We start from the raw sequence: 22738 nt of genomic DNA on the forward strand, positions 1-22738 counted from the left end.
GCCTGAATGAGCCTGAGAAACCTAAATCTTTTACACTTAACTCAAAAGGCAACTTAACTAAGACTTCATTTAAATGTTTGAAAATAATTTTACAGTGTTGCACATTGAGGAAAATGTGTTCTCTTCTGTAACAATATTTAAATTTGCTGAATGTTATCTTTTCCATCAAAAGCAATTAATTACAATATTAAGTTATGCATGACTATGCGATCACATTCAAGAAATTTCAAAATGAAGGACCTCAAAATTGAATCCCAATAGGTAAAGTACAAAGAGAAAAAAGCACCAAGTAAACTAGCTGTATCTTACCGATTTATGTAGCACGTTGCTTAAAATTGATTAGTTAAATCTACCCCCCAAAAAGTTTAAATGCATCTTAATTGTAGAATTTGCATTTTTTTTAATTCAAAAACATGGTACTAGAGATATAAACTCAATTATTTGAAGTGGCTTTTCCATTGTAAAGACTAACCAAAGAAAGCAGATAAAAAAAGCCGTATCTTACCTAATCGCCTTTCAACTTTGACCTTATTGTGGCTTCAGCGTTGGCCAACTAATGTCCGGAGTTCCTTAACATTACTTTCTCATACTGCCCAATCAGCTCCATTCTCTGGAGACAGACTTGCCATTACTTTTATTATCCATCACTTGGGTTAACAACTACTGCCCAGAGCAGACTATGGTCACATATTTATTATTTCAGGAATGAATTTTTTCTATTTCTCATACGCTCAATGAAAAAGTTGAAATAACTAAATTCAAAATATTGCATAATAAAACTCATGTTATAACATAACGTAGTAAGAAAGATATATATCTATGTGGGGAAAAAAACCCTTCAAATTCAAAAAATGTGTTTATAAAAGTTTCAAGAAATGCCTACTTATCAAAGCTCAGTTTTCAATTTTTACTCTAAAATCTGTTTTACTTAAGCTTTGGACATAGAAGTGAGTTTTTAACAATGTATAGTGGAGGATATTATTAAAACACAAAGGTATTTAATTTCTTTCTAATGCTTAGTGAAGAATCGTAGCATTCATTTTTTTTAAAGTTACAGAAAAGTTTGCTTACTTCATCACCTAGAAAGCCAGTAATAAAAGACAAAAGAACTGAAAGGAAAACTTCAATAAATTCCATTTACCAAAGGAATGCATATCCTTGTATTTCAAATTAATCCAATTTGTTTAATTGAACATTTGTATCCTATAAGCCATTCTGGCTTAAAGGTTTCACTTGGAACTTTGAAACAATGACATTTATGAAGGCAATTACCATTTGGATTTTTTTTAAAGAGCATTTCCAATTGGTAACACAACAGAGATTAAAAAATAGGTAACTTAAATGATACAATGTTTCCCTGTTCCTAAAATGTTCAAGGTAGAATAAATCAAAATATACCTTAAAATGTTAATAACTTACCTTATTTTAATTCATTCACCACATGAAAGAGAGAAATACTACTTCACGAGCCATTCTGAAAAAGGGATAACAGAGTTTCTATTGCAAAACTATTCATAACTCTTTCAATGAACTGTACTGAATTCTTGGCTTTAGTGGCAGAAAATTGGTATGCAAATATATTTAAATCATTAAATTAAATTAATCTAGACATTAGATGACTGGTGCCATGAAGGTTTTTTAGCTTTTGAAAGGATATAGACATTTTTGTCACAAACTTATCATATGCATCCTCAGGAGGGGGAAAGGTTTCCAAATCCTTCTCAAGCTGTTGAAGCTGCCTTTCCATCTGCTTCAAGTTCTTTTCCAAATTTTCTGCAGAGACTGAAAGAGTATATGAAACACCTTATCACTGCAAAATAATAGTAATAAATGCAAATTTCCAAAATTTATTTCAGCGCCATAATAGTCAAAATATAACACAACAGAAAAAAAAATTAAAACTAGGGAAAGATGGTAGGTCTACCTAGGCTTATTGAATTAGCTGTGGAATCAATTTAAACCAGGTTTCGATCAATCAATCAATTGTACTGAATGCAAAGCGATGTACTACAGACTTGGGGGAGTACAGTATAACAGATTTGGTAGAAATGTTCCTTTCCATAACAAGCTTACAGTCTCTAAGGGAGACAGACATTAATATACATAAATGAATTACATATCTGAACATAAGAGCAACGGGGATGGATGAAGGAAGGGGTGAATAAAGGGAGCAAATCCAAATGCAATGGCAACACAGAACGGACTGGACTAAGAGGAAATGAGGGCTCAGTGTGCAGAGCATTGAACTAAGCACTTGGGAGAGTACACTATTGAATTAATCAATAAATAGATACATTCCCTGCCCACAATGAGTTTAAGTCTAGAGGAGGAGCTTATCTACCTGTAGACTGTGAGCTCCTTGGGGATAAGGATCAGGTCTAATAACTCTGTTACAGTGGATTTTTCCAAGAATTGTACAAAGTGCTAACATAAACTGAATATAGTAAGTGATGGCGGCAGTTGTTCTGGATTGTCAACAAGGTCGCTGGGCGACTAAAGAATTAGTTGGACAGCATGTGACTATTGAAAGTTTTAATAAAGTTTCATTGGTAAGGCCGAAGACCAAATAGGGGGTAACGCACCCGATGGACTCTTTTCCTTAAGGGAAAAGGCCCCAAGTGCCCGATGCAATGAGCTTATATACTGCTATTGCTGATCACAGTGACTGGTAGATTTGAAAACAGCGGGGCCTGGACTGGTGCGGATTTGGGGCACATTTGGTGCAGAGCTGGGCGGAATCTATCTCCTTAATTGGTTTAGTTCCCGGACCCAGCCAGTGGGCTGCAGGTTCTAAGGCCCATACCAAATACGGCAACAGGTCCGTGTACGTTCAAACAATATCTGCAACCTTTCCATGGTACATGGGGTCCCCATCAGTAAGCTCAATAAACCCCTAATTGCTTCCCATAGTCCTTGACTGTAAGTTCCTCGTGGGCTGGGAATGTGTCTACCAACTCAGTTGTACTGCAGTTTCTCAAGCACGTAGTACAGCATTCTGTGTTCTGTGCACAATAAGTAAAAGCTACTAACCCAGCGCTTAGAACAGTGCTTTGCACATAGTAAGCGCTTAATAAATGCCATTAAAAAAAATACTCACTTACAGGTGAACCTTAGGTATTTTGGCCAACGGCTATCAACTATTTACTTAGAACAGAAAAAATGGCTGTGCTTAGAATTACACCCACCAAAGGAAGACCATGGCCTTGGAAGATATCACTAAGCGTTTTACAACTGTAATCCTTTTAAGGCAAATTTCTACATACATTATCATCTGGTATGCTCACAAAAATGAAGTTCTAGAATATAGTCAGTTTCCTCACATCAAAGGCATATTCAGCATAAATACCCTGGGTGGGACATGTGAGGAGAATGAGCAAAAGCACTTCCTGATTGGGAGCTGGAACTGGGAAACAATGCAAAGAGGGCAGAGGAAATGTTTAGACACAGAATAATAAAGCTTCAAACAATGCTGCATCCCAGGTGAAAATTGGGAGCCTAGTGTAGAGGAAAGGCTAGTGTGCCATACTGTTATTAAGAAAAGAGTGGTTCACGGAGGAAAAAGTCATAAGGAGTTAGGGGTATGGAGGCAAAAAAAAGGAAACAGCACTAGGCGCTGGAATAATGCAACCTTGAACAACCTTTTTATTTGCACAATGTGGCTGGAACTGAGGTTCTGCATGGGCCGTTTCAGTCAGTCACATAGGCACCCAAATTTCACCTTCAGTCATGTCTCTGAATACAGACAACTATATATTGCTGGCTTGAAGTGTTAAGAGTTTTATGAATCCACAGCAGTAAAAGAATAATCCTAACTAGAGTGTATTATGAAGGACACAAAAATGGGGTACAAATTGAGAATTAAAAGTTATATGTGCCTTTTATGTCTTTTTTGAACATTCAGTTTGGCAGCAAACAGGTAAAAAGAAACTGAACATTTGGATTGTTTAAAAACACAGCTGTTGACCACTTATTCCTGGCCCTAATAGGAAGAACTTCTTTGATTGCTCCTGAAAAAATGATCAGAGTATTGATCAGCAGAATTTAGAGAGCACATACTTTGTCCAAAGAACTGCACAAAGTACTTGGGAGACAACAACTGAGGGAAAAACAATCTCCGCTTTCAAGTACCTTATGATTTAGTGGGAAGCAGCATGGCATAGTGGATAGAGCACAGGCCTGGGGGTCAAAAGGTCATGGGTTCTAATCCTGGCTCCACCACTTGTCTGCAGTGTAGCCCTGGGCAAGTCATCTAACATCTCTGAGCCTCGGTTATCTCATCTGTAAAATGGGGATTAAAACTGTGTGCCCATGTGGGCCATGGACTGTGTCCAACCTGATTTGCTTGTATCCACCCCAGCACTTAGCACAGTGCCTAGCACATAGTAAGCGCTTAACAAATACCATAATTATTATTGTCTAGTAGGAGAAAAAAGCCAATCACATATAGTTAGAAAAGGAAAATTCAACAACACTACAGCAGCTGAAAGTATAGATAAATGAATACTGAAAGGAATGCAAATCAAGAATATGGACATGCGTAATGGAAGAAATCATAAGATGTGGCCGGCATGGCTACTGGAAGGATTCCTCAGCTGCCTTCCACACTGCCAACCACCCCCTTCTTCTGGAAACATTATCTAACCTTAGCTTCACTGACATTGTCCTCTCCTGGTTCTCCTCAATCTATCTAGCTGCTCATTCTCAGTCCCTCTTGCTGGCTCCTCCTTTGCTTCCCAGCCCCTAGAGACGGCAATTTAATCGGCACTCCCCGGCCTTAAGCCGATCCCTCTCCCCTCCCTCAGCTGCCCGCCCCCCTGCGAATCTACTTGCTGCATAAAACTCCTAGAAAGTAATACATACTATCTCAGCACAGTGTAGTATATTTTAGATGCCTGGAGGAAATGAGATTTCTGAAATTCCACCCTCTCAATTTTTTTGGATCTTTGGGGTTGAGATGCAAGAGGTCCAAATGCCACTGCCAACTTTTTTTAGGAAGACAGCTTGCAGAAATTTATGACAGTTTGATCACCCTACACCCCTTGATCACATTGTAAATGCCGAGCGCCAAGTGAAAAAGCTTTTGGCGATTTAAAAGTTTGACCAGATCACTCCCCATTACCTGTTTCTAGTAGCAGGAAGGACAGTGTTGCTGGTCTCATCAATAGTGGAGAGGCCAGAGTACGTTTTCCCAGATATAGGCCTACTTTTTTTTATGGTATTTGTTAAGCTCATACTGTGTGTCAGGCACTGTACTAAGCGCTGGAGTATATACAAGCTGATCATACTGATCATTCTGCTGATCAAAAACTCCTCACTCTCGGCTTCAAGGCTCTCCATCACCTCGCCCCCTCCTACCTCACCTCCCTCCTTTCCTTCTACAGCCCAGCCCACACCCTCCACTCCTCTGCCGCTAACCTCCTCACTGTGCCTCATTCTCGCCTGTCCTGCCATCGACCCCTGGCCCACGTCCCCCCCCAGCCTGGAATGCCCCCCTCCACACATCCACCAAGCTAGCTCTCTTCCTCTCTTCAAAGCCCTACTGAGAGCTCACCTCCTCCAGAAGGCCTTCCCACACTGAGCCCCCTCCTTCCTCTACCCCTCCTCCCCCTCCCCATCCCCCCCACCCTACCTCCTTCCCCTTCCCACAGCACCTGTATATTCGTACATATTTATTATTCTATTTTACTTGTACATATTTATTATTCTATTTATTTTACTTTGTACTTCCCAAGTGCTTAGTTGTACTTCCCAAGCGCTTAGTACAGTGCTCTGCACACAGTAAGCGCTCAATAAATACAATTGATGATGATGATTTTGTTAATATGTTTTGTTTTGCTGTCTCTCTCCCCCTTCTAGACTGTGAGCCTGCTGTTGGGTAGGGACCGTCTCTATATGTTGCCAACTTGTACTTCCCAAGTGCTTAGTACAGTGCCCTGCACACAGTAAGCGCTCAAAAAATGCAATTGAATGAATGAATTAATGAATAAACATGGGAGTACCTCAAACCTCAGTTCTGGGTCCCCTACTATTATCCATCTACACCCACTCCCTTGGAGAACTCATTTGTTCCCATGGCTTCAACTACCATCTCAATGTTAAGGATTCCTATTTCTACATCTTCAGACCTGATCTCTTACCTTCTCTGCAGTCTTGCATTTCTTCCTGCCATTAGGATACCTCTATTTGGATGTTGAAGCATGGAGTTTGCACATCGAGCACTTTTGAAGATAATGGTATTTGTTAAGCGCTTACTATGTGCCAAGCACTGTTCTAAGCGCTGGAGAAGACACAAGGTAATCAGGTCGTCCCACATGGGACTCACAGTCTTCATCCCCATTTTACAGATGAGGTAACTGGGGCAAAGAGAAGTTAAGTGACTTGCCCGAAGTCACACAGCTGACAAGTGACAGAGTCAGGATTAGAACCCACGACCTCTGACTGCCAAGCCCATGCTCTTGTCACTAAGCCAGGTTGCTTCTTTGGCTTAAGCTTCCTGGGATCGCAAGTTACTCAAACAGATAGGCTCCAAGAGAAGACCCAAATGTTGATACACCCACAGGTGTCCAGGCCAGGTGTTTTCTAAGAGCAGAAGACAATGGAACTGTAATTGTTAGATCAGGGCCATTAGATGGAAGAAGCTCAATGTAACAGTCAACAAGGATAGTGGTATGAAGGTCGATGCTGCTCACTGTCTGCTGAAGGGAAGACAGAGACAACTCGTGTTCGCCGAAGGGAAGACAGATACAGCTCGGGCAGGAGGAGACCTTTTCACCGGGGACCTTTGTGCTGGTTTCGGCCAGTACTCGGACCAAACGCCATGGAAATTAGTCATCACATGATAGGAGAAATTATCAACACCCCTGGGATGAGGGTTTAATGGTGTCAGAGATCTCACTGCCCCTGGGTTAAGGGCTTAATAGAAGCAGGGTCCTTTACTATTAATATTTTCTGTATGCTAATGTTTTCTTACTGTGATACTGAATATTGTGGTTTGTTCCATCAGTAAAGGTGAGTCACAAAACTCCTTGTCCTTAATAGGCCTTACTGGGACGTAACAGATGTTTTATCCAATATAGAACTCCTAATCTCTCACTCAAACCCTGTCCTCCCCTCCAGCTTTCCCATCACTTTAGACAGCACCATTATCCTCCCTGACTCTCAAGACCATTTTTAACCCACTTACTCAACCTGTCACCAAATCCTGTTGGTTTAGTCTTTTAACATTGTCAAAATCTATCCTTTCCTCTCCATCCAAACTGCTACCACATTAATCCAAGCACTATTTTTTTATGGTATTTGTAAAGTACTTACTATGGACTACGCACTGTACTAAGTACATAAAAGATAATCAGGTTGGACACAGTCCCTTTGCCATGTGGGGCTCACACTTTTAATCCCCATTTTACAGATGAGGTAACTGAGCCACAGAGAAGTTAAATGACCTGCCCAAGGTCACACAGCAGACAGATGGCACAGCTGGAAAAAGAACTCAGGAACTCTGACTCCAAGGCCCATGGTTTATCCACTATGCCAAACTCCATCAGCCTCTTTGCTGACCTCAAACAAACCTCACTTTCAATCTATCACTAAATCCTGTTGGTTCAACCTTCACAACATCACTAAAATCCATCCTTTCCTCTCCATTTAAATGGCTACTATGTTAATCCAAGCATTTATCCTATCCTGACTTGAGTACTGCATCACCTTCCTTGCTGACATCCCTGACCACTCTCTCCCCACTCCAGTCCATACTTCATTCGGCTGTCTGGATCATTTTTCTAGTCAGTAATAATAATGATAATAATAATAATAATAATAATAGCATTTATTTAGTGCTTACTATGTGCAAAGCACTATTCTAAGTGCTGGGGAGGTTACAAGGTGATCAGGTTGTCCCACAGGGGGCTCACAGTCTTAATCCCCATTTTACAGATGAGGTAACAAGCACAGAGAAGTTAAGTGACTTGCCCAAAGTCACACAGCTGACAAATGGCAGAGCCAGGATTTGAACCCATGTCCTCTGACTCCAAAGCCCATGCTCTTTCCACTGTGCCACACTGCTTCTCTTTGTGCACATCAGGCAGAAACTCTTCACCCTCGGCTTCAAGTCTCTCCATCACCTCGCCCCCTCCTACCTCACCTCCCTTCTCTCCTTCTACAGCCCAGCCCGCACCCTCCGCTTCCTCTGCCGCTAATCTCCTCACCGTGCTTCGTTCTCGCCTGTCCCACCATCGACCCCCGGCCCACGTCATCCCCCGGGCCTGGAATGCCCTCCCTCTGCCCATCCGCCAAGCTAGCTCTCTTCCTCCCTTCAAGGCCCTTCTGAGAGCTCACCTCCTCCAGGAGGCCTTCCCAGGCTGAGCCCCTTCCTTCCTCTCCCTCTCGTCCCCCTCTCCGTCCCCCCATCTTACCTCCTTCCCTTCCCCACAGCACCTGTATATATGTATATATGTTTGTACATATTTATTACTCTATTTATTTATTTTACTTGTACATATCTATTCTATTTATTTTATTTTGTTAGTATGTTTGGTTTTGTTCTCTGTCTCCCCCTTTTAGACTGTGAGCCCACTGTTGGGTAGGGACTGTCTCTATACGTTGCCAACTTGTACTTCCCAAGCACTTAGTACAGTGCTCTGCACACAGTAAGCGCTCAATAAATACGATTGACTGATTGATTGACAACTACTCAGTCCATGTTTTCCCACTCCTCAAGAACCTCCAGTGGTTGCCCACCCAGGCCACAATAAAAGGAAACTCCCTACCATCAGTTTTAAAGCACTCAATCACCTTGTGCCCTCCTACCTTACCTCTCTAATTTCCTACTACAATTTAGCCTGCAAACTTCATTCTTCTAATACCAACCTACTCACCATACCCCGATCTTGTCTACCTTGCTGCTGAGCCCTAACCTGACCTGGATGTCCAACAGATGATAACTCTCCCCATATTCAAAGCCTTAATGAAGGCTTATCTCCTCCAAGAGGCCTTTCCAGACTAAGCCATCATTTCCTTTTTTTTCTTCATGGTATTTGTTAAGCATGTATTATATGCCAGGCACTGTTCTAAGCGCTGGGGTGGATACAAATCAATCTGGCTGCACACCGTCCATGTCCCACATGGAGCTAAGTCTTAATCCCCATTTTACAGATGTGGTAACTATGGCATAGAGAAGTGAAGTGACTCGTACAAGGTCACACAGCTGACATGAGGTGGAGCCGGGACTAGGTCCTAGGTCCTTCAGACTCCTGTGCCCTATCCACTAAGGCATGCAGCTTCTCCTACTTCTCTCCCACTCCTTTCTATGTCACACTTGCACACTTGAATGTGTACCCTTCATTTGCTCCCACAACAGAACTTATGCACATGTCTGTGATTTATTATATTATTGCTCAATTCCCCTTCAAGACCATCAGCTTGTTGTAGGTAGGGAACGTGCTTTATCCACTAGGCACTAAAGTTTCCCAAGCACATAGTACAGTGTTCTGCAAACAGTAAGCTGTCAATAAATATGATTGATTGATGTGACCTAGGAAGATGGAATGAGTTAGATTTTTGTGGGGGACTTTGAAGACTGGTGAAGAAGTAGGTTAAGACTTTGAGAACACAGATTGGAAGTGGAAGCCTATTCCTGGCAGGAGGAAGTGTGTTTGGAATGGTAGGAATGAGGTCGGGGGAAATTGGATCAGTTTTAGACACTTTGAGCTTTTGGTACCAGCGGGATATCCACTGTCCTGGAGGCAAAAGGAAATGTGTGATAGAGGGGGTTAGAGGCCAGGACTAAAGAGAAAGATTTAGCAGTCGCATAAAGGTAGCATCTATGTTCCTTAGGAGAGTGCTGTGTGACCTTGGGCAAGTCACTTAACATCTCAGTACCTCAATTCTCTCTCATACAAATTGGAGATTCAATACCTGTTCTCCCTTCTACTTAGGCTGTCAGTCCCAGGGAGACCTGACTATTTTATATCTACCCCAGGGCTTAGTACAATACCTGTTCTTCTTACGTAGACTGCAAGCCCCATGTGGGATGAAGACTATATCCAATCTATGTCTTGTTAGACATATAGTAAGTGGCTAACAAATACAATTATTATTATTATTATCATGCAGTAATTGCCTAACAAATACAAATTATTATTATCAATAAGAAAGAAATGATGGAAATTGTGTAATAGGTGAAACATAGGTTAAATCCAAAAACATTAACTCCATAGTAAAGCCACCAGCTATACTGAACCCCTGATCACATTAGCTAAGTATAGGGGAAAGCTGAATCTGGAGAAACGGACATAGTAGAAGAAAACAAGATGAAAGAAAGTAAGCACCTATTAAAAACCTCTGCAGAAGACCCTGAGAGGAATTTGCACCTAAAAATGCTCCTCAAAACATGATGAGCCCATCACTGACATATTACTGCTCTTACAAAATGATGAACACAGTTATTTAAACACCTAGCAAACAAAGATTTAGGAGCTGTCATCATGGAGAAGGCTCCCTGGACTGGATTTATCACAGTAAAAATACCAATCCTTCCTCTTCACCATCTTGCTGCCTTTGTCTTTAAATCTTCAGTGTTTCAGGATTCCTGGAACATTGCCTGTATTGCATTCAGTACCTCCTGCTGGTCTGAAATATTTAGAATATTTTACAATAATCAACCCAATGTACATCCTTGCTTTAGCTTCATTTAGAGTTTACAACTCTAAAACCTAACTCCTGAAAGATGTGATAACTTCCATTTCCTATCTCATTTTGGACTGTGAAATTTTTTTTTGCACGTTGATGTTTTGCTATGCCTGGATGTTAAGAAGACTGAAAGAATATCCGATACAACTTTTAAAAGCCACTGACCTGCATATGACTAAATCATTCTCTTTCAAAACCTGTTAGACCTCAATATATTAGCCAATCTTTTTCTGTGCATTATACAGAAAAATAATACAGGCATACCCCACAATTCAATGGGGTTTGGGTTCTTTATGTGCTGTATTCAGCTGTTGTTCAATGTCACTAAACTGTTGTTTCACCTTTGCTAAACTAAGTCAAAAAACAGCACTAACTAAAGTTGTGACAAAATAATGAGTCCTTGCAGGAGTTTTCTGAAGCAGAAACTTTTCCTGCTGGCCGTGATAGTGATTTTTCAATGTTAATTATCCCCTTATATTAAACAGTCACAACCTTCTTGTCTTCATCTAATACTTTTAAGCAGGGAAATCCTGAACACTTCTTCACGCCTTTAAGTTTTTCCCTCCATCAGGGTCGTCATCAATTATTTTTATAAACTGACCCACTTTATAATAACAATAATAATAATAATGGCATTTATTAAGCGCTTTCTACGCACTAAGCACTGTTCCTTAGAACAGTGCTCTGGGGAGACACAGGGTGATCAGGTTGTCCCACGAGGGGCTCACAGTCTTAATCCCCATTTTACAGATGAGGTAACAGGCACAGAGAAGTGAAGTGACTTGCCCACAGTCACACAGCTGACAGTTGGCGGATCAGGGATTTGAACCCATGACCTCTGACTCCAAAGCCCGGGCTCTTACCATTGAGCCACGCTGCTTCTCACACTTTATCTCAAATTGATGCAAGACTTCTTAAAACCAAAACGTTAGCTGGTTATGGAGAGACTCATAATTTTTGGCATCTCGCAAATAGGCATTGAATGTATATGGTCAGAGCCAACATTTTCAGTATAGAAGTGAAAAGAAGGCGAGGGTTTTAGTGGGGGCAGGGACCAGGACTCAATCAATCAATCATATTTATTGAGCACTTACTGTGCACAGAGCACTGTACTAAGTGTTTGGGAGAGTACAATATAACAGACACAGTCCCTGCCCACAGTGAGCTTACTGAGCTTCCTGCTCTGAAGGAAAAACACATTATCTGGATCAAAAACATTTCAGCTGTTCTCAACACTCAAAAACATGATAATATAATCGCATAAAATCTTCAGCTAACTACTGACTCTCCTGCAAACTTGCATCCAAGAACATCAGCTTCTAGACTGTACAGTGCTCTGCACGTAGTAAGCGCTCAATAAATACGATTGATGATGACTGTGAGCCCACTGTTGGGTAGGGACCATCTCTATATGTTGCCAACTTGTACTTCCCAAGCGCTTAATACAGTGCTCTGCACACAGTAAGCACTCAATAAATACAATTGATTGATTGATTGATCAGCTTCCCTCAAGATCCCAGTACTTCACTTATTCATTAATTGGCCCTTTGAGGAACATTAACAGTGTCTATTGATCCATTCATATTCATTCATTCAATCATATTTATTGAGCATTTACTGTGTGCAGAGCACTGTACTAAGCACTTGGGAAGTACAAGTCAGCAACATAGATTCATAGGAATTCATAGGGTAAGATACACTAAAATCGTAGCTTTTAGATACCTTACACTAGTTCTCCATTAAAAAAAAAAAAGAAAGAGAAGACCATATCTGTTTTTGGTTTTGCAGGAAGAACTGCAGTTCAGTTCAACATAACAAATAATTTCCAGGTTTTGCACTACAGCAAAACATTTATCACAGCTATGTGTTCCATTTCTGGCATACAGTTCTTCAGAAAGCCAAAAAATAAAAAATAAATAGATAATTTGGTCAATCATGATAGTGCTGTTGTTCCTAATTTCTCAAAGCTGACTGCTTACAAACTTCAAAAGTCCTATTTGCAACTGATAAATACAGGCATAAAAGCATTTAACATTTTTTACTGTCAGTGCCTGATGAAACCTCTCAAAGACAAAAATAAACTCTGTTGATGGATAAAAGTGTCAGTAAAATTAATCAACCTGCAGCAGGCTCTGCACTAGGGAGTTTCAAATTGGAATGTAGAGCAGATAATAAAACATTTCTCAGTTCTTATTGAATGCATATTCGCATACTATTCCAGGGTGATAGAACTACAGTATGTTGACCTAGTTCAATACTTTGGTTTTTATGGTATTTGTTAAGCATTTTCAGGATATCTGTTAAGCTTAAGTGCTTTGTCCAGCACTGTCCTAAACTGGGGTAGATACAAGTTGATAGGCCAGATACAGTCCTTGTCTCACAGTCTAAGTAGGAGAGAACAGGACCATATATACTTTAAGCATACCAAGGAGGGTGACAGGGTGGGGAAATCAAGATGAAGCATGGAAAAAGAGGCATTTGTGCTAAAACTAATTGAAACAGAAGGCCAAAAAAAAATAATAGAGAACCACGCTCTTTTCTTAACTTGCAACACAACCACCATAAGGTTTTCATTACTTCTACTTACTATAGCATCTGTGGTAGTTTACTCATCCTGTCATTGTTAATCAATCAATTCATAGTATTTTGTACAGTATTTACTGAAAAAACATTTGGATACAATAATTAGGGGATACAATTTCTGCCTTTGTGGAGCTTACATAGATAAAGCAAAAATGAAAAAAATTGGATGTCATTGCTTAAATATTAACAGAAAAGCTATGGCTGGGTGAGCAGTATACAGTTGGTGCAGATGTCTTTTGAAAACCCTCCCGGTCCCCGCCCTCCTCGCCTCCAGCCACAGAGAAAGCTTTGCACAATCATCATCATCAATCGTATTTATTGAGCGCTTACTGTGTGCAGAGCACTGTACTAAGCGCTTGGGAAGTACAAGTTGGCAACACATAGAGACAGTCCCTACCCAACAGTGGGGAAAGAGGTGGTAGGGGGGCAGTTAAGGGGTTTCCCTGAGAAGAATAAAGAGTGCAATCTGGAGTACAGTGGGGTATAACTGTGAATAAGGAAAACACTTAAAAATCTAATGGTTAGGAGTTTGTGAGTGACATGAAGACAACTAGATAATCATTCAAGGTTGCTGAGGAGCCATATAGGTGTAGAGGTTTTTACGGAGAAGTAAGCAGAGCAATGGTTAAGAAAAAAGACTGCGGTAGTTCTGGGGGCTCTATGGGGTGATAAGGTGGTGGGGCAGTAAAGGGCGATGGCAGTCCCCTCCAACCCTTTTTATACAATCACAGCCAGCCCTCACAACTGTGACTGTCCCGGAACATTTATAAATTTATACAGCCCTTGGTAAAAATCAATCCATCATTTACCAAGCGCTTGATAAATGCAACATATAATAATGCTTCTAAGAGCAAGTAAAAACAAAATATTTCTCCCATTTATGACAGCAATTACCAAGTTTTTGAACGAGGTTTTCGACAAATATTTTCTTCACCTACCGTGGACAGAATGGATTTTGAACATATAAACACTGGGATAAATACATGATAATAACATCAGACCCAAACCCTGTTTCTGGATCACTACAGTGGTCACGTGACTCGCCTAAGGTCACAGAGCAGTTCAGTAGCAAAGCTAAACTAGCAAAGATTTAAAAAAAAAAACATTTGTTAATATCATACACAATCAACCATTATGTCCTTCCACAACTATTAGATTCAAAACCAAATAGTAAACCTTTAACCTTCTAAACAAATGTCTCAACACTACTTAAACAGTTGTTGAGTTTTCTATAGTTTTTAAAGTTTTACTATTTGCCAGGTACTTTTCTAAGCACAGGGTTAGAAGTATGCTAATCAGGTTGCCCACAGCCTGGGGCTTGGGGCTCAGACTATTAATCCCCATTTTACAGATGAGGTAAATGAGGCAGAGAGAAGTTAAGTGACTTCCCTAGCTTACAGAGCAGACGGGTGGCAGAGCCGGGCTTAGAAACTAGGTTCTTCAGACTCCGAGACCCGTGCTCTAACCACTAGGCCTTCTGCTACAGTTTATCTTATGAAAGCTTTCATCTCAGACCTTTACAAACCTTTGCTAGCTTTATCTAAATGCTCCAAGTCATCCACAAAACTCAGGATATCAGGATACTCCTTTTCACATACTTCAACCAAGAAATGGAGGAGAGTGGTTTTCTGATCTGTTGACTTGGTGTCCTTTAGCTAGAGAAAAGAAAAAAAAAATCCACTTCAGTGAAACAAATACTTGTTTTATTATTAAACTTCATTCGCCTGTTATTATTGCATTTTGGAAAAGAGATTAAAAAGACTATAAAAATTAATTCATGTGAGTGATTGATGGGTGGTCTTTTTGATAAATGGCTTGCTGTACATTGCTTAATCTTCTCCATTACATATCTAAATGAGGAAAAAGGTGAAGTTAAATACTTTGGTATTTTTAAGGATCAATTTTAGGGAATGCATAGGATCTGAAGCAGCATGACAGTGGAAAGAGCACAGGCCTAGGAATTAGAGGAACTGGGTTCTAATCCCAGCTCTGTCACTTGTCTGCTGCATGATGTTGGTGAAGTCCAGAGCTTAGAACAGTGCTTTGCACATAGAAAGCGCTTAATGCCATTAAAAAAAGTCACTTAATTGCTCTGTGTGTAAGTTACCTCATCTATAAAATGGGAATTAATATTGTGAGTGCTCCGTGGGACAGGGGCTGTGCCCAACCTAATTATCTTAATACAGTGCCTTGCATGTAGTAAGTGCATTGCAAATACCACAAAAATAAAATCCTACTGTCACACAACAGACAAGTTGGTGGAGGTAGGATTAGAACCCATGACCGTCTGACTCCCAAGCCCATGCTCCATCCACTAGGCTATGCTGCTTCCCAGAAGGATGTTGCAATTCAGTTTCATATATATTGTGATATGGTTGATTTAAGCTTACTTTTGATTACAAATACTATATAATTAATGAATAGCAATCAGTTAATTGATGGTGCTTATTGAGCACTTACTGTGTTCAGAGCACTATACTAAATACTCGGGAAACTACAATGCAACCAGAGGTTGCAATTCCTGCCCACAAAGAGCTTACAGTGTACAGGGGGAGGCAGTCATTAAAAGTGAATAGAGATGGGTGAAATAGTAGAGTATGAGAATATTTACATACGTATTGTAGGACTGGGGTGAATATCAAAGCACTTAAGGGATGCACAGCTAAGGGCATAAAGGATGCAAAAGGAAGGGCAAATAAGATTATGTGCCTACACACCAATCCATAAAGACACCCTCCCCAATTCACTCTCCTCCCACCCCCACATATGGTAATCCTTCCACATTAACAGATTTTTTTCATTCAATTTTTATTTCAAAGAGTTTCATATGGTCTAATTTGCATTATGGGGGAAGCAGCGTGGTTCAGTGGAAAGCGCACGGGCTTTGGAGTTCAAGGGTTCAAATTCCGGCTCCGCCATTTGTCAGCTGTGTGACTTTGGGCAAGTCACTTAACTTCTCTGTGCCTCAGTTACCTCATCTGTAAAATGGGGATGAAGACTGTGAGCCCTCGGTGGGACAGCCTGACCACCTTGTAACCTCCCCAGCGCTTAGAACAGTGCTTTGCACATAGTAAGTGCTTAGTAAATGCCATTGTATATATATATATATATATAAAAACCTTAATAAAGTACACTTAATCATGTATAACAATGATTGCCTATGTAATCCATGTTCATATTTAAGTAGGTGGAGTATCTAATTTGCCTGAGTCAAATGAAACAAAAAGATGAAAGTGGTTTCTCCAATCTCTTTGCTTCAGTACAGACAAAATGATGAAAGGAGTACACTGTATAATAAACCATCACCTACCTGTCAATTTTAACAAAAACTCTTTGGTGAATGGCAAGCTAGATTTTTCAAGATCCTTAAAAAGTACAAACTTGTCACCCAACAGATAAGTGGCAGAGCCAGGTTTAGAACTCAGTTTCTTCTGACTCCACACAATGTAGTGATGATGAAGATGATAATAATAATTGTGATGTTTGTTAAGCACTTATTAAGCCCTGTATTAAATGTGAGGGTAGATAAAAAATCATTGGATTAATCCAGGTCCTCTCCCTCTAGACTGTAAACTCACTGTGGGCAGAGAACATGTCTCCCAACTGATATGCTGTACTCTCCCAATCTCGTTGTGGGCTGCGAATGTGTCTGTTTACTGTTACATTGCACCCTACCAAGTGCCTAATACAGAGCTTTGCACACAGTAAGTTCTCAATAAATACAATTTAATGAAATGCTTGGTACTGTTCTGTGCACAGTTACCGCCAAGAAAGGATTGATCAATTTCACCAGTTTGATTTAACACTATGTTCCTTTCTCTTGCTGTTAAATATAAATTTTCTTACAGGGGTACCTCTCCCTGAAATCAGAAATTCATACACAGTGTGCAAATTCAACAACAATTATGAAATATCAGGCTGCTACTCTCATAACACAGTAAGATATAACTTTGTACCACATGTGTTTCATTTTTGGCATGCAGTCTAATAAAAATGTTAAAGTGATTTACTTAGTTTTCACCTGGAACAGGAGCCCAAGAAAGAGAATACCCTAATATAACAAGAAAATATTAACAGCATTATCTGAACATTTATACCGCAAATGTTTTAATTAAGATTATGGAAGACAGGCAGACCTCGTTGACATCAGGACTTTTCAGAAAAATAGTTCTGAAATGTCCTTTGTTTACCCAAAAAATTGTAGACTCTGTGTGACTGCATGCATTCTCGAAGAATGAAAATAGGATTATTTAAATGAAAAGATGATAAAAAGATGTGCAGCCTAACCTTTATAGCCAACTATAAAGCTACGAATTGCATTTATGTTGAGGACCTCAAAGACTCTACTGAAAACCAAACTCCAACTGTAACCACCACAGACTACTCTATAATAACCACCTCCTATAAGCACCTGGATCAATCAATCAATCAATCAATCGTATTTATTGAGCGCTTACTATGTGCAGAGCACTGTACTAAGCGCTTGGGAAGTACAAATTGGCATCACATAGAGACAGTCCCTACCCGATAGTGGGCTCACAGTCTAAAAGGGGTGGCCTAAACACACCCTTTCACCATTCAGGTCGAAATTTCTCTCAGAGAAAAAGGGAATCTAGAGTGGGCTATGCCTATGCAGACGAAAGGACTGGACTTCAAGCTCCAAGTCATTGACGTTTCTTACTGTAATTCTGATTGAGCAGCTACGATGGATCGATTATGGTGGAAGTCTCTCCTTCAATCTATCCTAAAAATGCTTGTCATGTGAGGAAAAGCAAAACCTCACAAGTTCTAGAATGTATGCTATAAATTTTCCGATTACATGTAAACTTGAAGTCACATATGAAGAGGTACGCCTTTAACACTTATAAACTCCAAAATGTTCACCACTTACAATGCTGAGAAAAAACCTGCAATCTTATCCAACATGTAATTTCACATACACTGATATTACCCTCATTGATCAAGAGGGACAGGATGCTTTCTTAATTTGAGAACAAACCCATAAATTTCCCACAAGACAATTCTGTTATAGTGCAGTTTCAATGATTTATTTCCTCAGACAATAATTGCTTCCACATAGTGGAGGTTAAGAATGGTAGAGACAAGAAACTTGAGATCTAAATCTATGATATTTTGAAGATTTACATATCTGTGTATACACACACACACACACACATATATATAAAGCATTTCAAAAAAGTAAATTTAATGTTACAAAGTTTTGCCTTTCGAACTAAAGTGTTCCTATAGATATATGCACTCACTTTACAGAGAGAGCTGAGATTGAATCCAAATGTTTGAGCATTCCTTGAGCCTGCATTCATGTAGTTTCCCATTAGTAATACAAGTTCCAGCAACTTGCTAAAGCTTTTGCTCTTCTTTATCTCTTCACAGGCAGCACTGACAGCCATAATGTCAGGTTTGATGTTGTTCACCTGTTCCTCAAACTGAAGTTTAAAGAGAATAGCACTCAGCCGTGGCCGCAGTTTCTTCACATTGCTCATCTGATTGAAAAGAAAATAGAACATTTCCTTTAAATTTCAGGCTACACTTTAGTACTATACAAATGCGTACCACTTGGAATGATTTATTGGTTTGACAGGCATGAAGAAGCAATATGCTTCCAAAACCGTAGCGTAAAGTGGGCAAATGAATGAGGGACAGAGAGGTAAGCAATTGAAACCTCAGTTGTTATTAAGAACAGCTTTTTTCTCACTCAATAACCGGTACATTTAAGCAATAAAAGAGTAAGTGTTGTCATATATCAAGGTCTACAAATTACTCTCTAATTCTCCCTAATAACCCTCTAATTCTATGAAATAGCTAAAGTTTTTGACCAATAGTCAAAATAATACAACAGACAACAAATTTTTAAGTCAAATTTTTATAAAAATAGTGTGAGTTACCTACAAGGTACAGTAGAGTTAATTAAATATGAAATAAATCGCTTTCAATTGAGAGACAAATCTTAAATATGAGGCACTCAAATACCGGCAACATGCAATTTAAATCTAGCTCCACTTCTCAATCTTTGGCAGTGCTGGATTTGGAAATACAAACACCCGGGAGCTAAATTATTGTAATTATAAATCATTTCTTGACAGAGCTTTAATATAACTCAATCAATGGTATTTACTGAATTTTTACTGAGTGCCGAGCACTGTACTAAGTGCTTGGGAGAGTACAATATAACACTCGGTAAACATGTTCTCTGCCCACAACAAGCTTACAAAAGCTGGGGAGAAAGACATTAAAATAAATTATGGATATGTGTATAAAGTGCTATGGGGCTGAAGGTGAGGTGGGTAAAGTGTACAAATCCAAATGCAAGGGTGACGCAGTAAGAAAAAGGAGTAGGGGAAATGACACAACCATTCCACCCAAAGATGTTATTTTAAGTCTCCTATTTTACCTGCAACACTCCCAAATTGAGGCTCAAATAAAAATTTTTAATATTTAACAGCTCTTTTCCACCTATTTCTATGCAACTGACAAGGGCAAGTCACAAACTCTCTATATCCCAGTTTCCTAATCTGAACTGTGTCATAATAGGCTGTGTGCAGAAGGGAATGAATATGGGACTGGAATTCAGTAGATCCAGAGAACTACTGGACCATCCTTGAACTGTTACGTGATCTTCAGCAAGTCACAAATTTTATGTGCTTCAACTTCCTCATGTACAAATAGGGATTTCCTTATGTTGTAGATGACTTTACCAGAGATTACCCGGGTCATAAATAAAATGGTCCTGAGTTCTCTTAACTCTGAATCCTTTAGCCTTGTCTCCTCACTCTCCTTCAACTCTCACATTGTCTGCATTAAATATCCTGATGAGATTTTTCTCATTAATATTTCTTAGGTTTATCCCTTTCCCTCAATACAAATGACAAACACTCTTTTCCAAGTACTTGCCATGCCTGGCAGACCTCCTTGCCTCTAGTTTTTCCAGTATATTATTGTCTCTTTCCTACCCACTTTATGCGCCTCCTCTCCACAGTATTACTGAGTAAGTATTTGGGAGAGTACAGCAGAAGCAGGACTCAGGGTGGGAACATAAAAAAAACAAAAATATCTTAGGTAAGAGTAAACGTACATCATGTACATCAGGATGAGGTAGCTGAATATATAAATATTCACATCACACATGCTGAACTAATAAAATATGAGTGATGGGAGTATGTTGACAGCATTAGTAACAATATTCATTAAGTACTTATTGTACACCAGAGACTGTACTAAACACTGGAAATTAGGCATGGTTCCAGGCTCTCCGAGCACTGTACTGAACACTTGGAAGAGTACAAACAATAGAGTTAGTAAAAAAAGATCACTGCCCTTGCGGAGTTTGCAACTAGTGGTAGACACATACCTTAAAATCAATCAGAGGTAGGGCAAGAGTTGAGTATAAGGATATGTTCATGAGTGTTGTGGGACTGGGGGTGGGAAGAGAAGCAGCGTGGCTTAGTGGAAAGAGCACTTGGGAATCAGAGGATATGGGTTCTAATTCCAGCTCTGCCACTTGTCTGTTATATGGCCTTGGGCAAGCCACTTAACTTCTCTTTGCCTCAGTTACCTTATCTGGACAATATGGATTAAGACTTTAAGCCCCACGTGGGGATAACCTGATTACCTTGTATCTACTCCAGCCCTTAGAACAGTGCTTGGCACATAGTAAGCACTTAATAAATACCATAATTATTATTCTGAGGAACAAAGGAAGAGTTTAGGGGTTCAGATTCAAGTTCATAGGTGAAACCAAAGGGAGAACGGGGTGGGGAAATGAGAAGTTAGGGAAGGTGTCTGGAATAAGATATAATTTTAGTAGGACTTTGAAGATGGGGAAAGCACCAGATACGCAGTGGGCAGTCGGGGCGGGGGAGGTGGGGGGAATTCCAGACAGGAGAGAGGAAGTAAGCAAGGGATCAATGGCGAAAAAGATGAGAGCACAGTACAATAAGTCGATGTTAGATGAGCGATGTTAGGTAGGAAGAGGACAACTCATTGTGTGCTTAAAGCCAACTGTGAGGAAATCCATATACCTGGCTGATGACAAGGGGCGGAGCTGGGATTAGAACCCATGACCGCTGACTCACAAGCCCATGCTCTTTCCACTGAGCCATGCTGCTTCTCTCCCCCTATTGATTCCCATGCCCCTTTCCCCCTCAGTTGTTTCAAACTTTTAACTCCCTCCTCAAACTCCCTGCCCCTCTACTTCCCTCTCTCTTGGCACTAATAACCTTGTCATATACTTCATCAATAAAATTGAAACCATCAGGCATTATCTCCCTAAAACCACTCCTGCTCCTCTCCAGTCCCCCCACCTTCAGCCCTCTCCTCAACTTTTACATCCTTCCCAGCAGTATCTCAAGAGATCTCACACCTCCTCTCAAAATCTACCCCCTCCACCAGTGCTTCTGACCCCACCCCTTTTGACCTCAACAAAACATTTCACCCCTCCTTTTCTACTTCTTTGACCACAATCTTCAACCACTCACCTACAATGGCTCCTTACTTATAGCTTGGAAACACGTCCTTATCCTAAAAATCACACCCTCCAGCCCATGGTATCCTCCAGTTATGACCACACTTCCTTCTTACCATTTCTCTCCCAACTCCTTAAGCAAGTTGCCTATACTTGGTTCTTCCTCTTCATCGCCTCCAATTCTCTCCTTAACCTCACTATAATCTGGACTCTGCCCCCTTCACTACATGGACATAGCCTTCTCTAAGTTCATGACTGATTCCCTTCTTCACAAATCCAATAGCCTCTACTCCAGTCCATTGTAGTATATTCTTCCAAATGCTTAGTAATTAATAATAATGGCATTTATTAAGCGTTTACTATGTGCAAAGCACTATTCTAAGCGCTGGGGTAGTTACAAGGTGATCAGGTTGTCCCACGGGGGGCTCACAGTTTTCATCCCCATTTTACAGATGAGGTAACTGAGGCACAGAGAAGTTAAGTGACTTGCCCAAAGTCACACAGCTGATATTTAGCAGAGCCCATTGAGCCACGCTGCTTCTCTGTGATTAGGATGTGGTCTAGGGGTTGGCGGTGAGACAGGTGAGATCGAGGCAAAGAGAGAATAGGTAAATGCTAGAGGAGCAAAGTGTACAGACTGGATGCAGAAGGAGAGAAGTGAGGTGAGGTAGGGGGAGGCAAGGTGGTGGACTGCTTTAAAGTCAATAATAGCATTTGTTAAGAGCTTACTATGTGCCTGGCAATGTACTAAGCTTTGGGGTGGATAACAGCAAATCCAGTTTGCCACACAGGGCTCACAATCTTTATGCCCACTTTACAGAGGAGGTAACTGAGGCACAGAGAAGTAAAGTGACTTGTCCAAGGCCCCACAGCAGACAACTGGGAAAGTTGGCATTAGGACCCATGATCTGCTCCATTGTTCAATAAACACCATTAATTGATTGATAGATAGTGTTATTAGGCCTCACTGAATCATGAATAAATTAT

General features: G+C 40.3%; 1 protein-coding gene across 4 annotated transcripts in view; it reads right to left on the reverse strand.

The window, feature by feature from the left end:
- DIAPH3 (diaphanous related formin 3) overlaps nucleotides 1-22738 on the reverse strand; it is a 322031-nt gene that overhangs the window by 135034 nt on the left and 164259 nt on the right. For all 4 annotated transcript variants that reach the window (XR_005448450.1, XM_038741262.1, XM_038741271.1 and 1 more), the window contains 3 exons: nucleotides 18534-18773; nucleotides 14795-14924; nucleotides 1658-1782 (listed from right to left, as the gene is read on the reverse strand). Coding sequence is in view for 3 of the 4 variants with exons in the window: in XM_038741262.1 (XP_038597190.1) it covers nucleotides 1658-1782; nucleotides 14795-14924; nucleotides 18534-18773 (495 nt within the window). In the remaining variant the exon portion in view is untranslated. The remainder of the gene's footprint in view (nucleotides 1-1657; nucleotides 1783-14794; nucleotides 14925-18533; nucleotides 18774-22738) is intronic.

This window comes from Tachyglossus aculeatus, chromosome 2 (genome assembly GCF_015852505.1).
Source record: "Tachyglossus aculeatus isolate mTacAcu1 chromosome 2, mTacAcu1.pri, whole genome shotgun sequence".
NCBI lineage: Eukaryota > Metazoa > Chordata > Mammalia > Monotremata > Tachyglossidae > Tachyglossus > Tachyglossus aculeatus.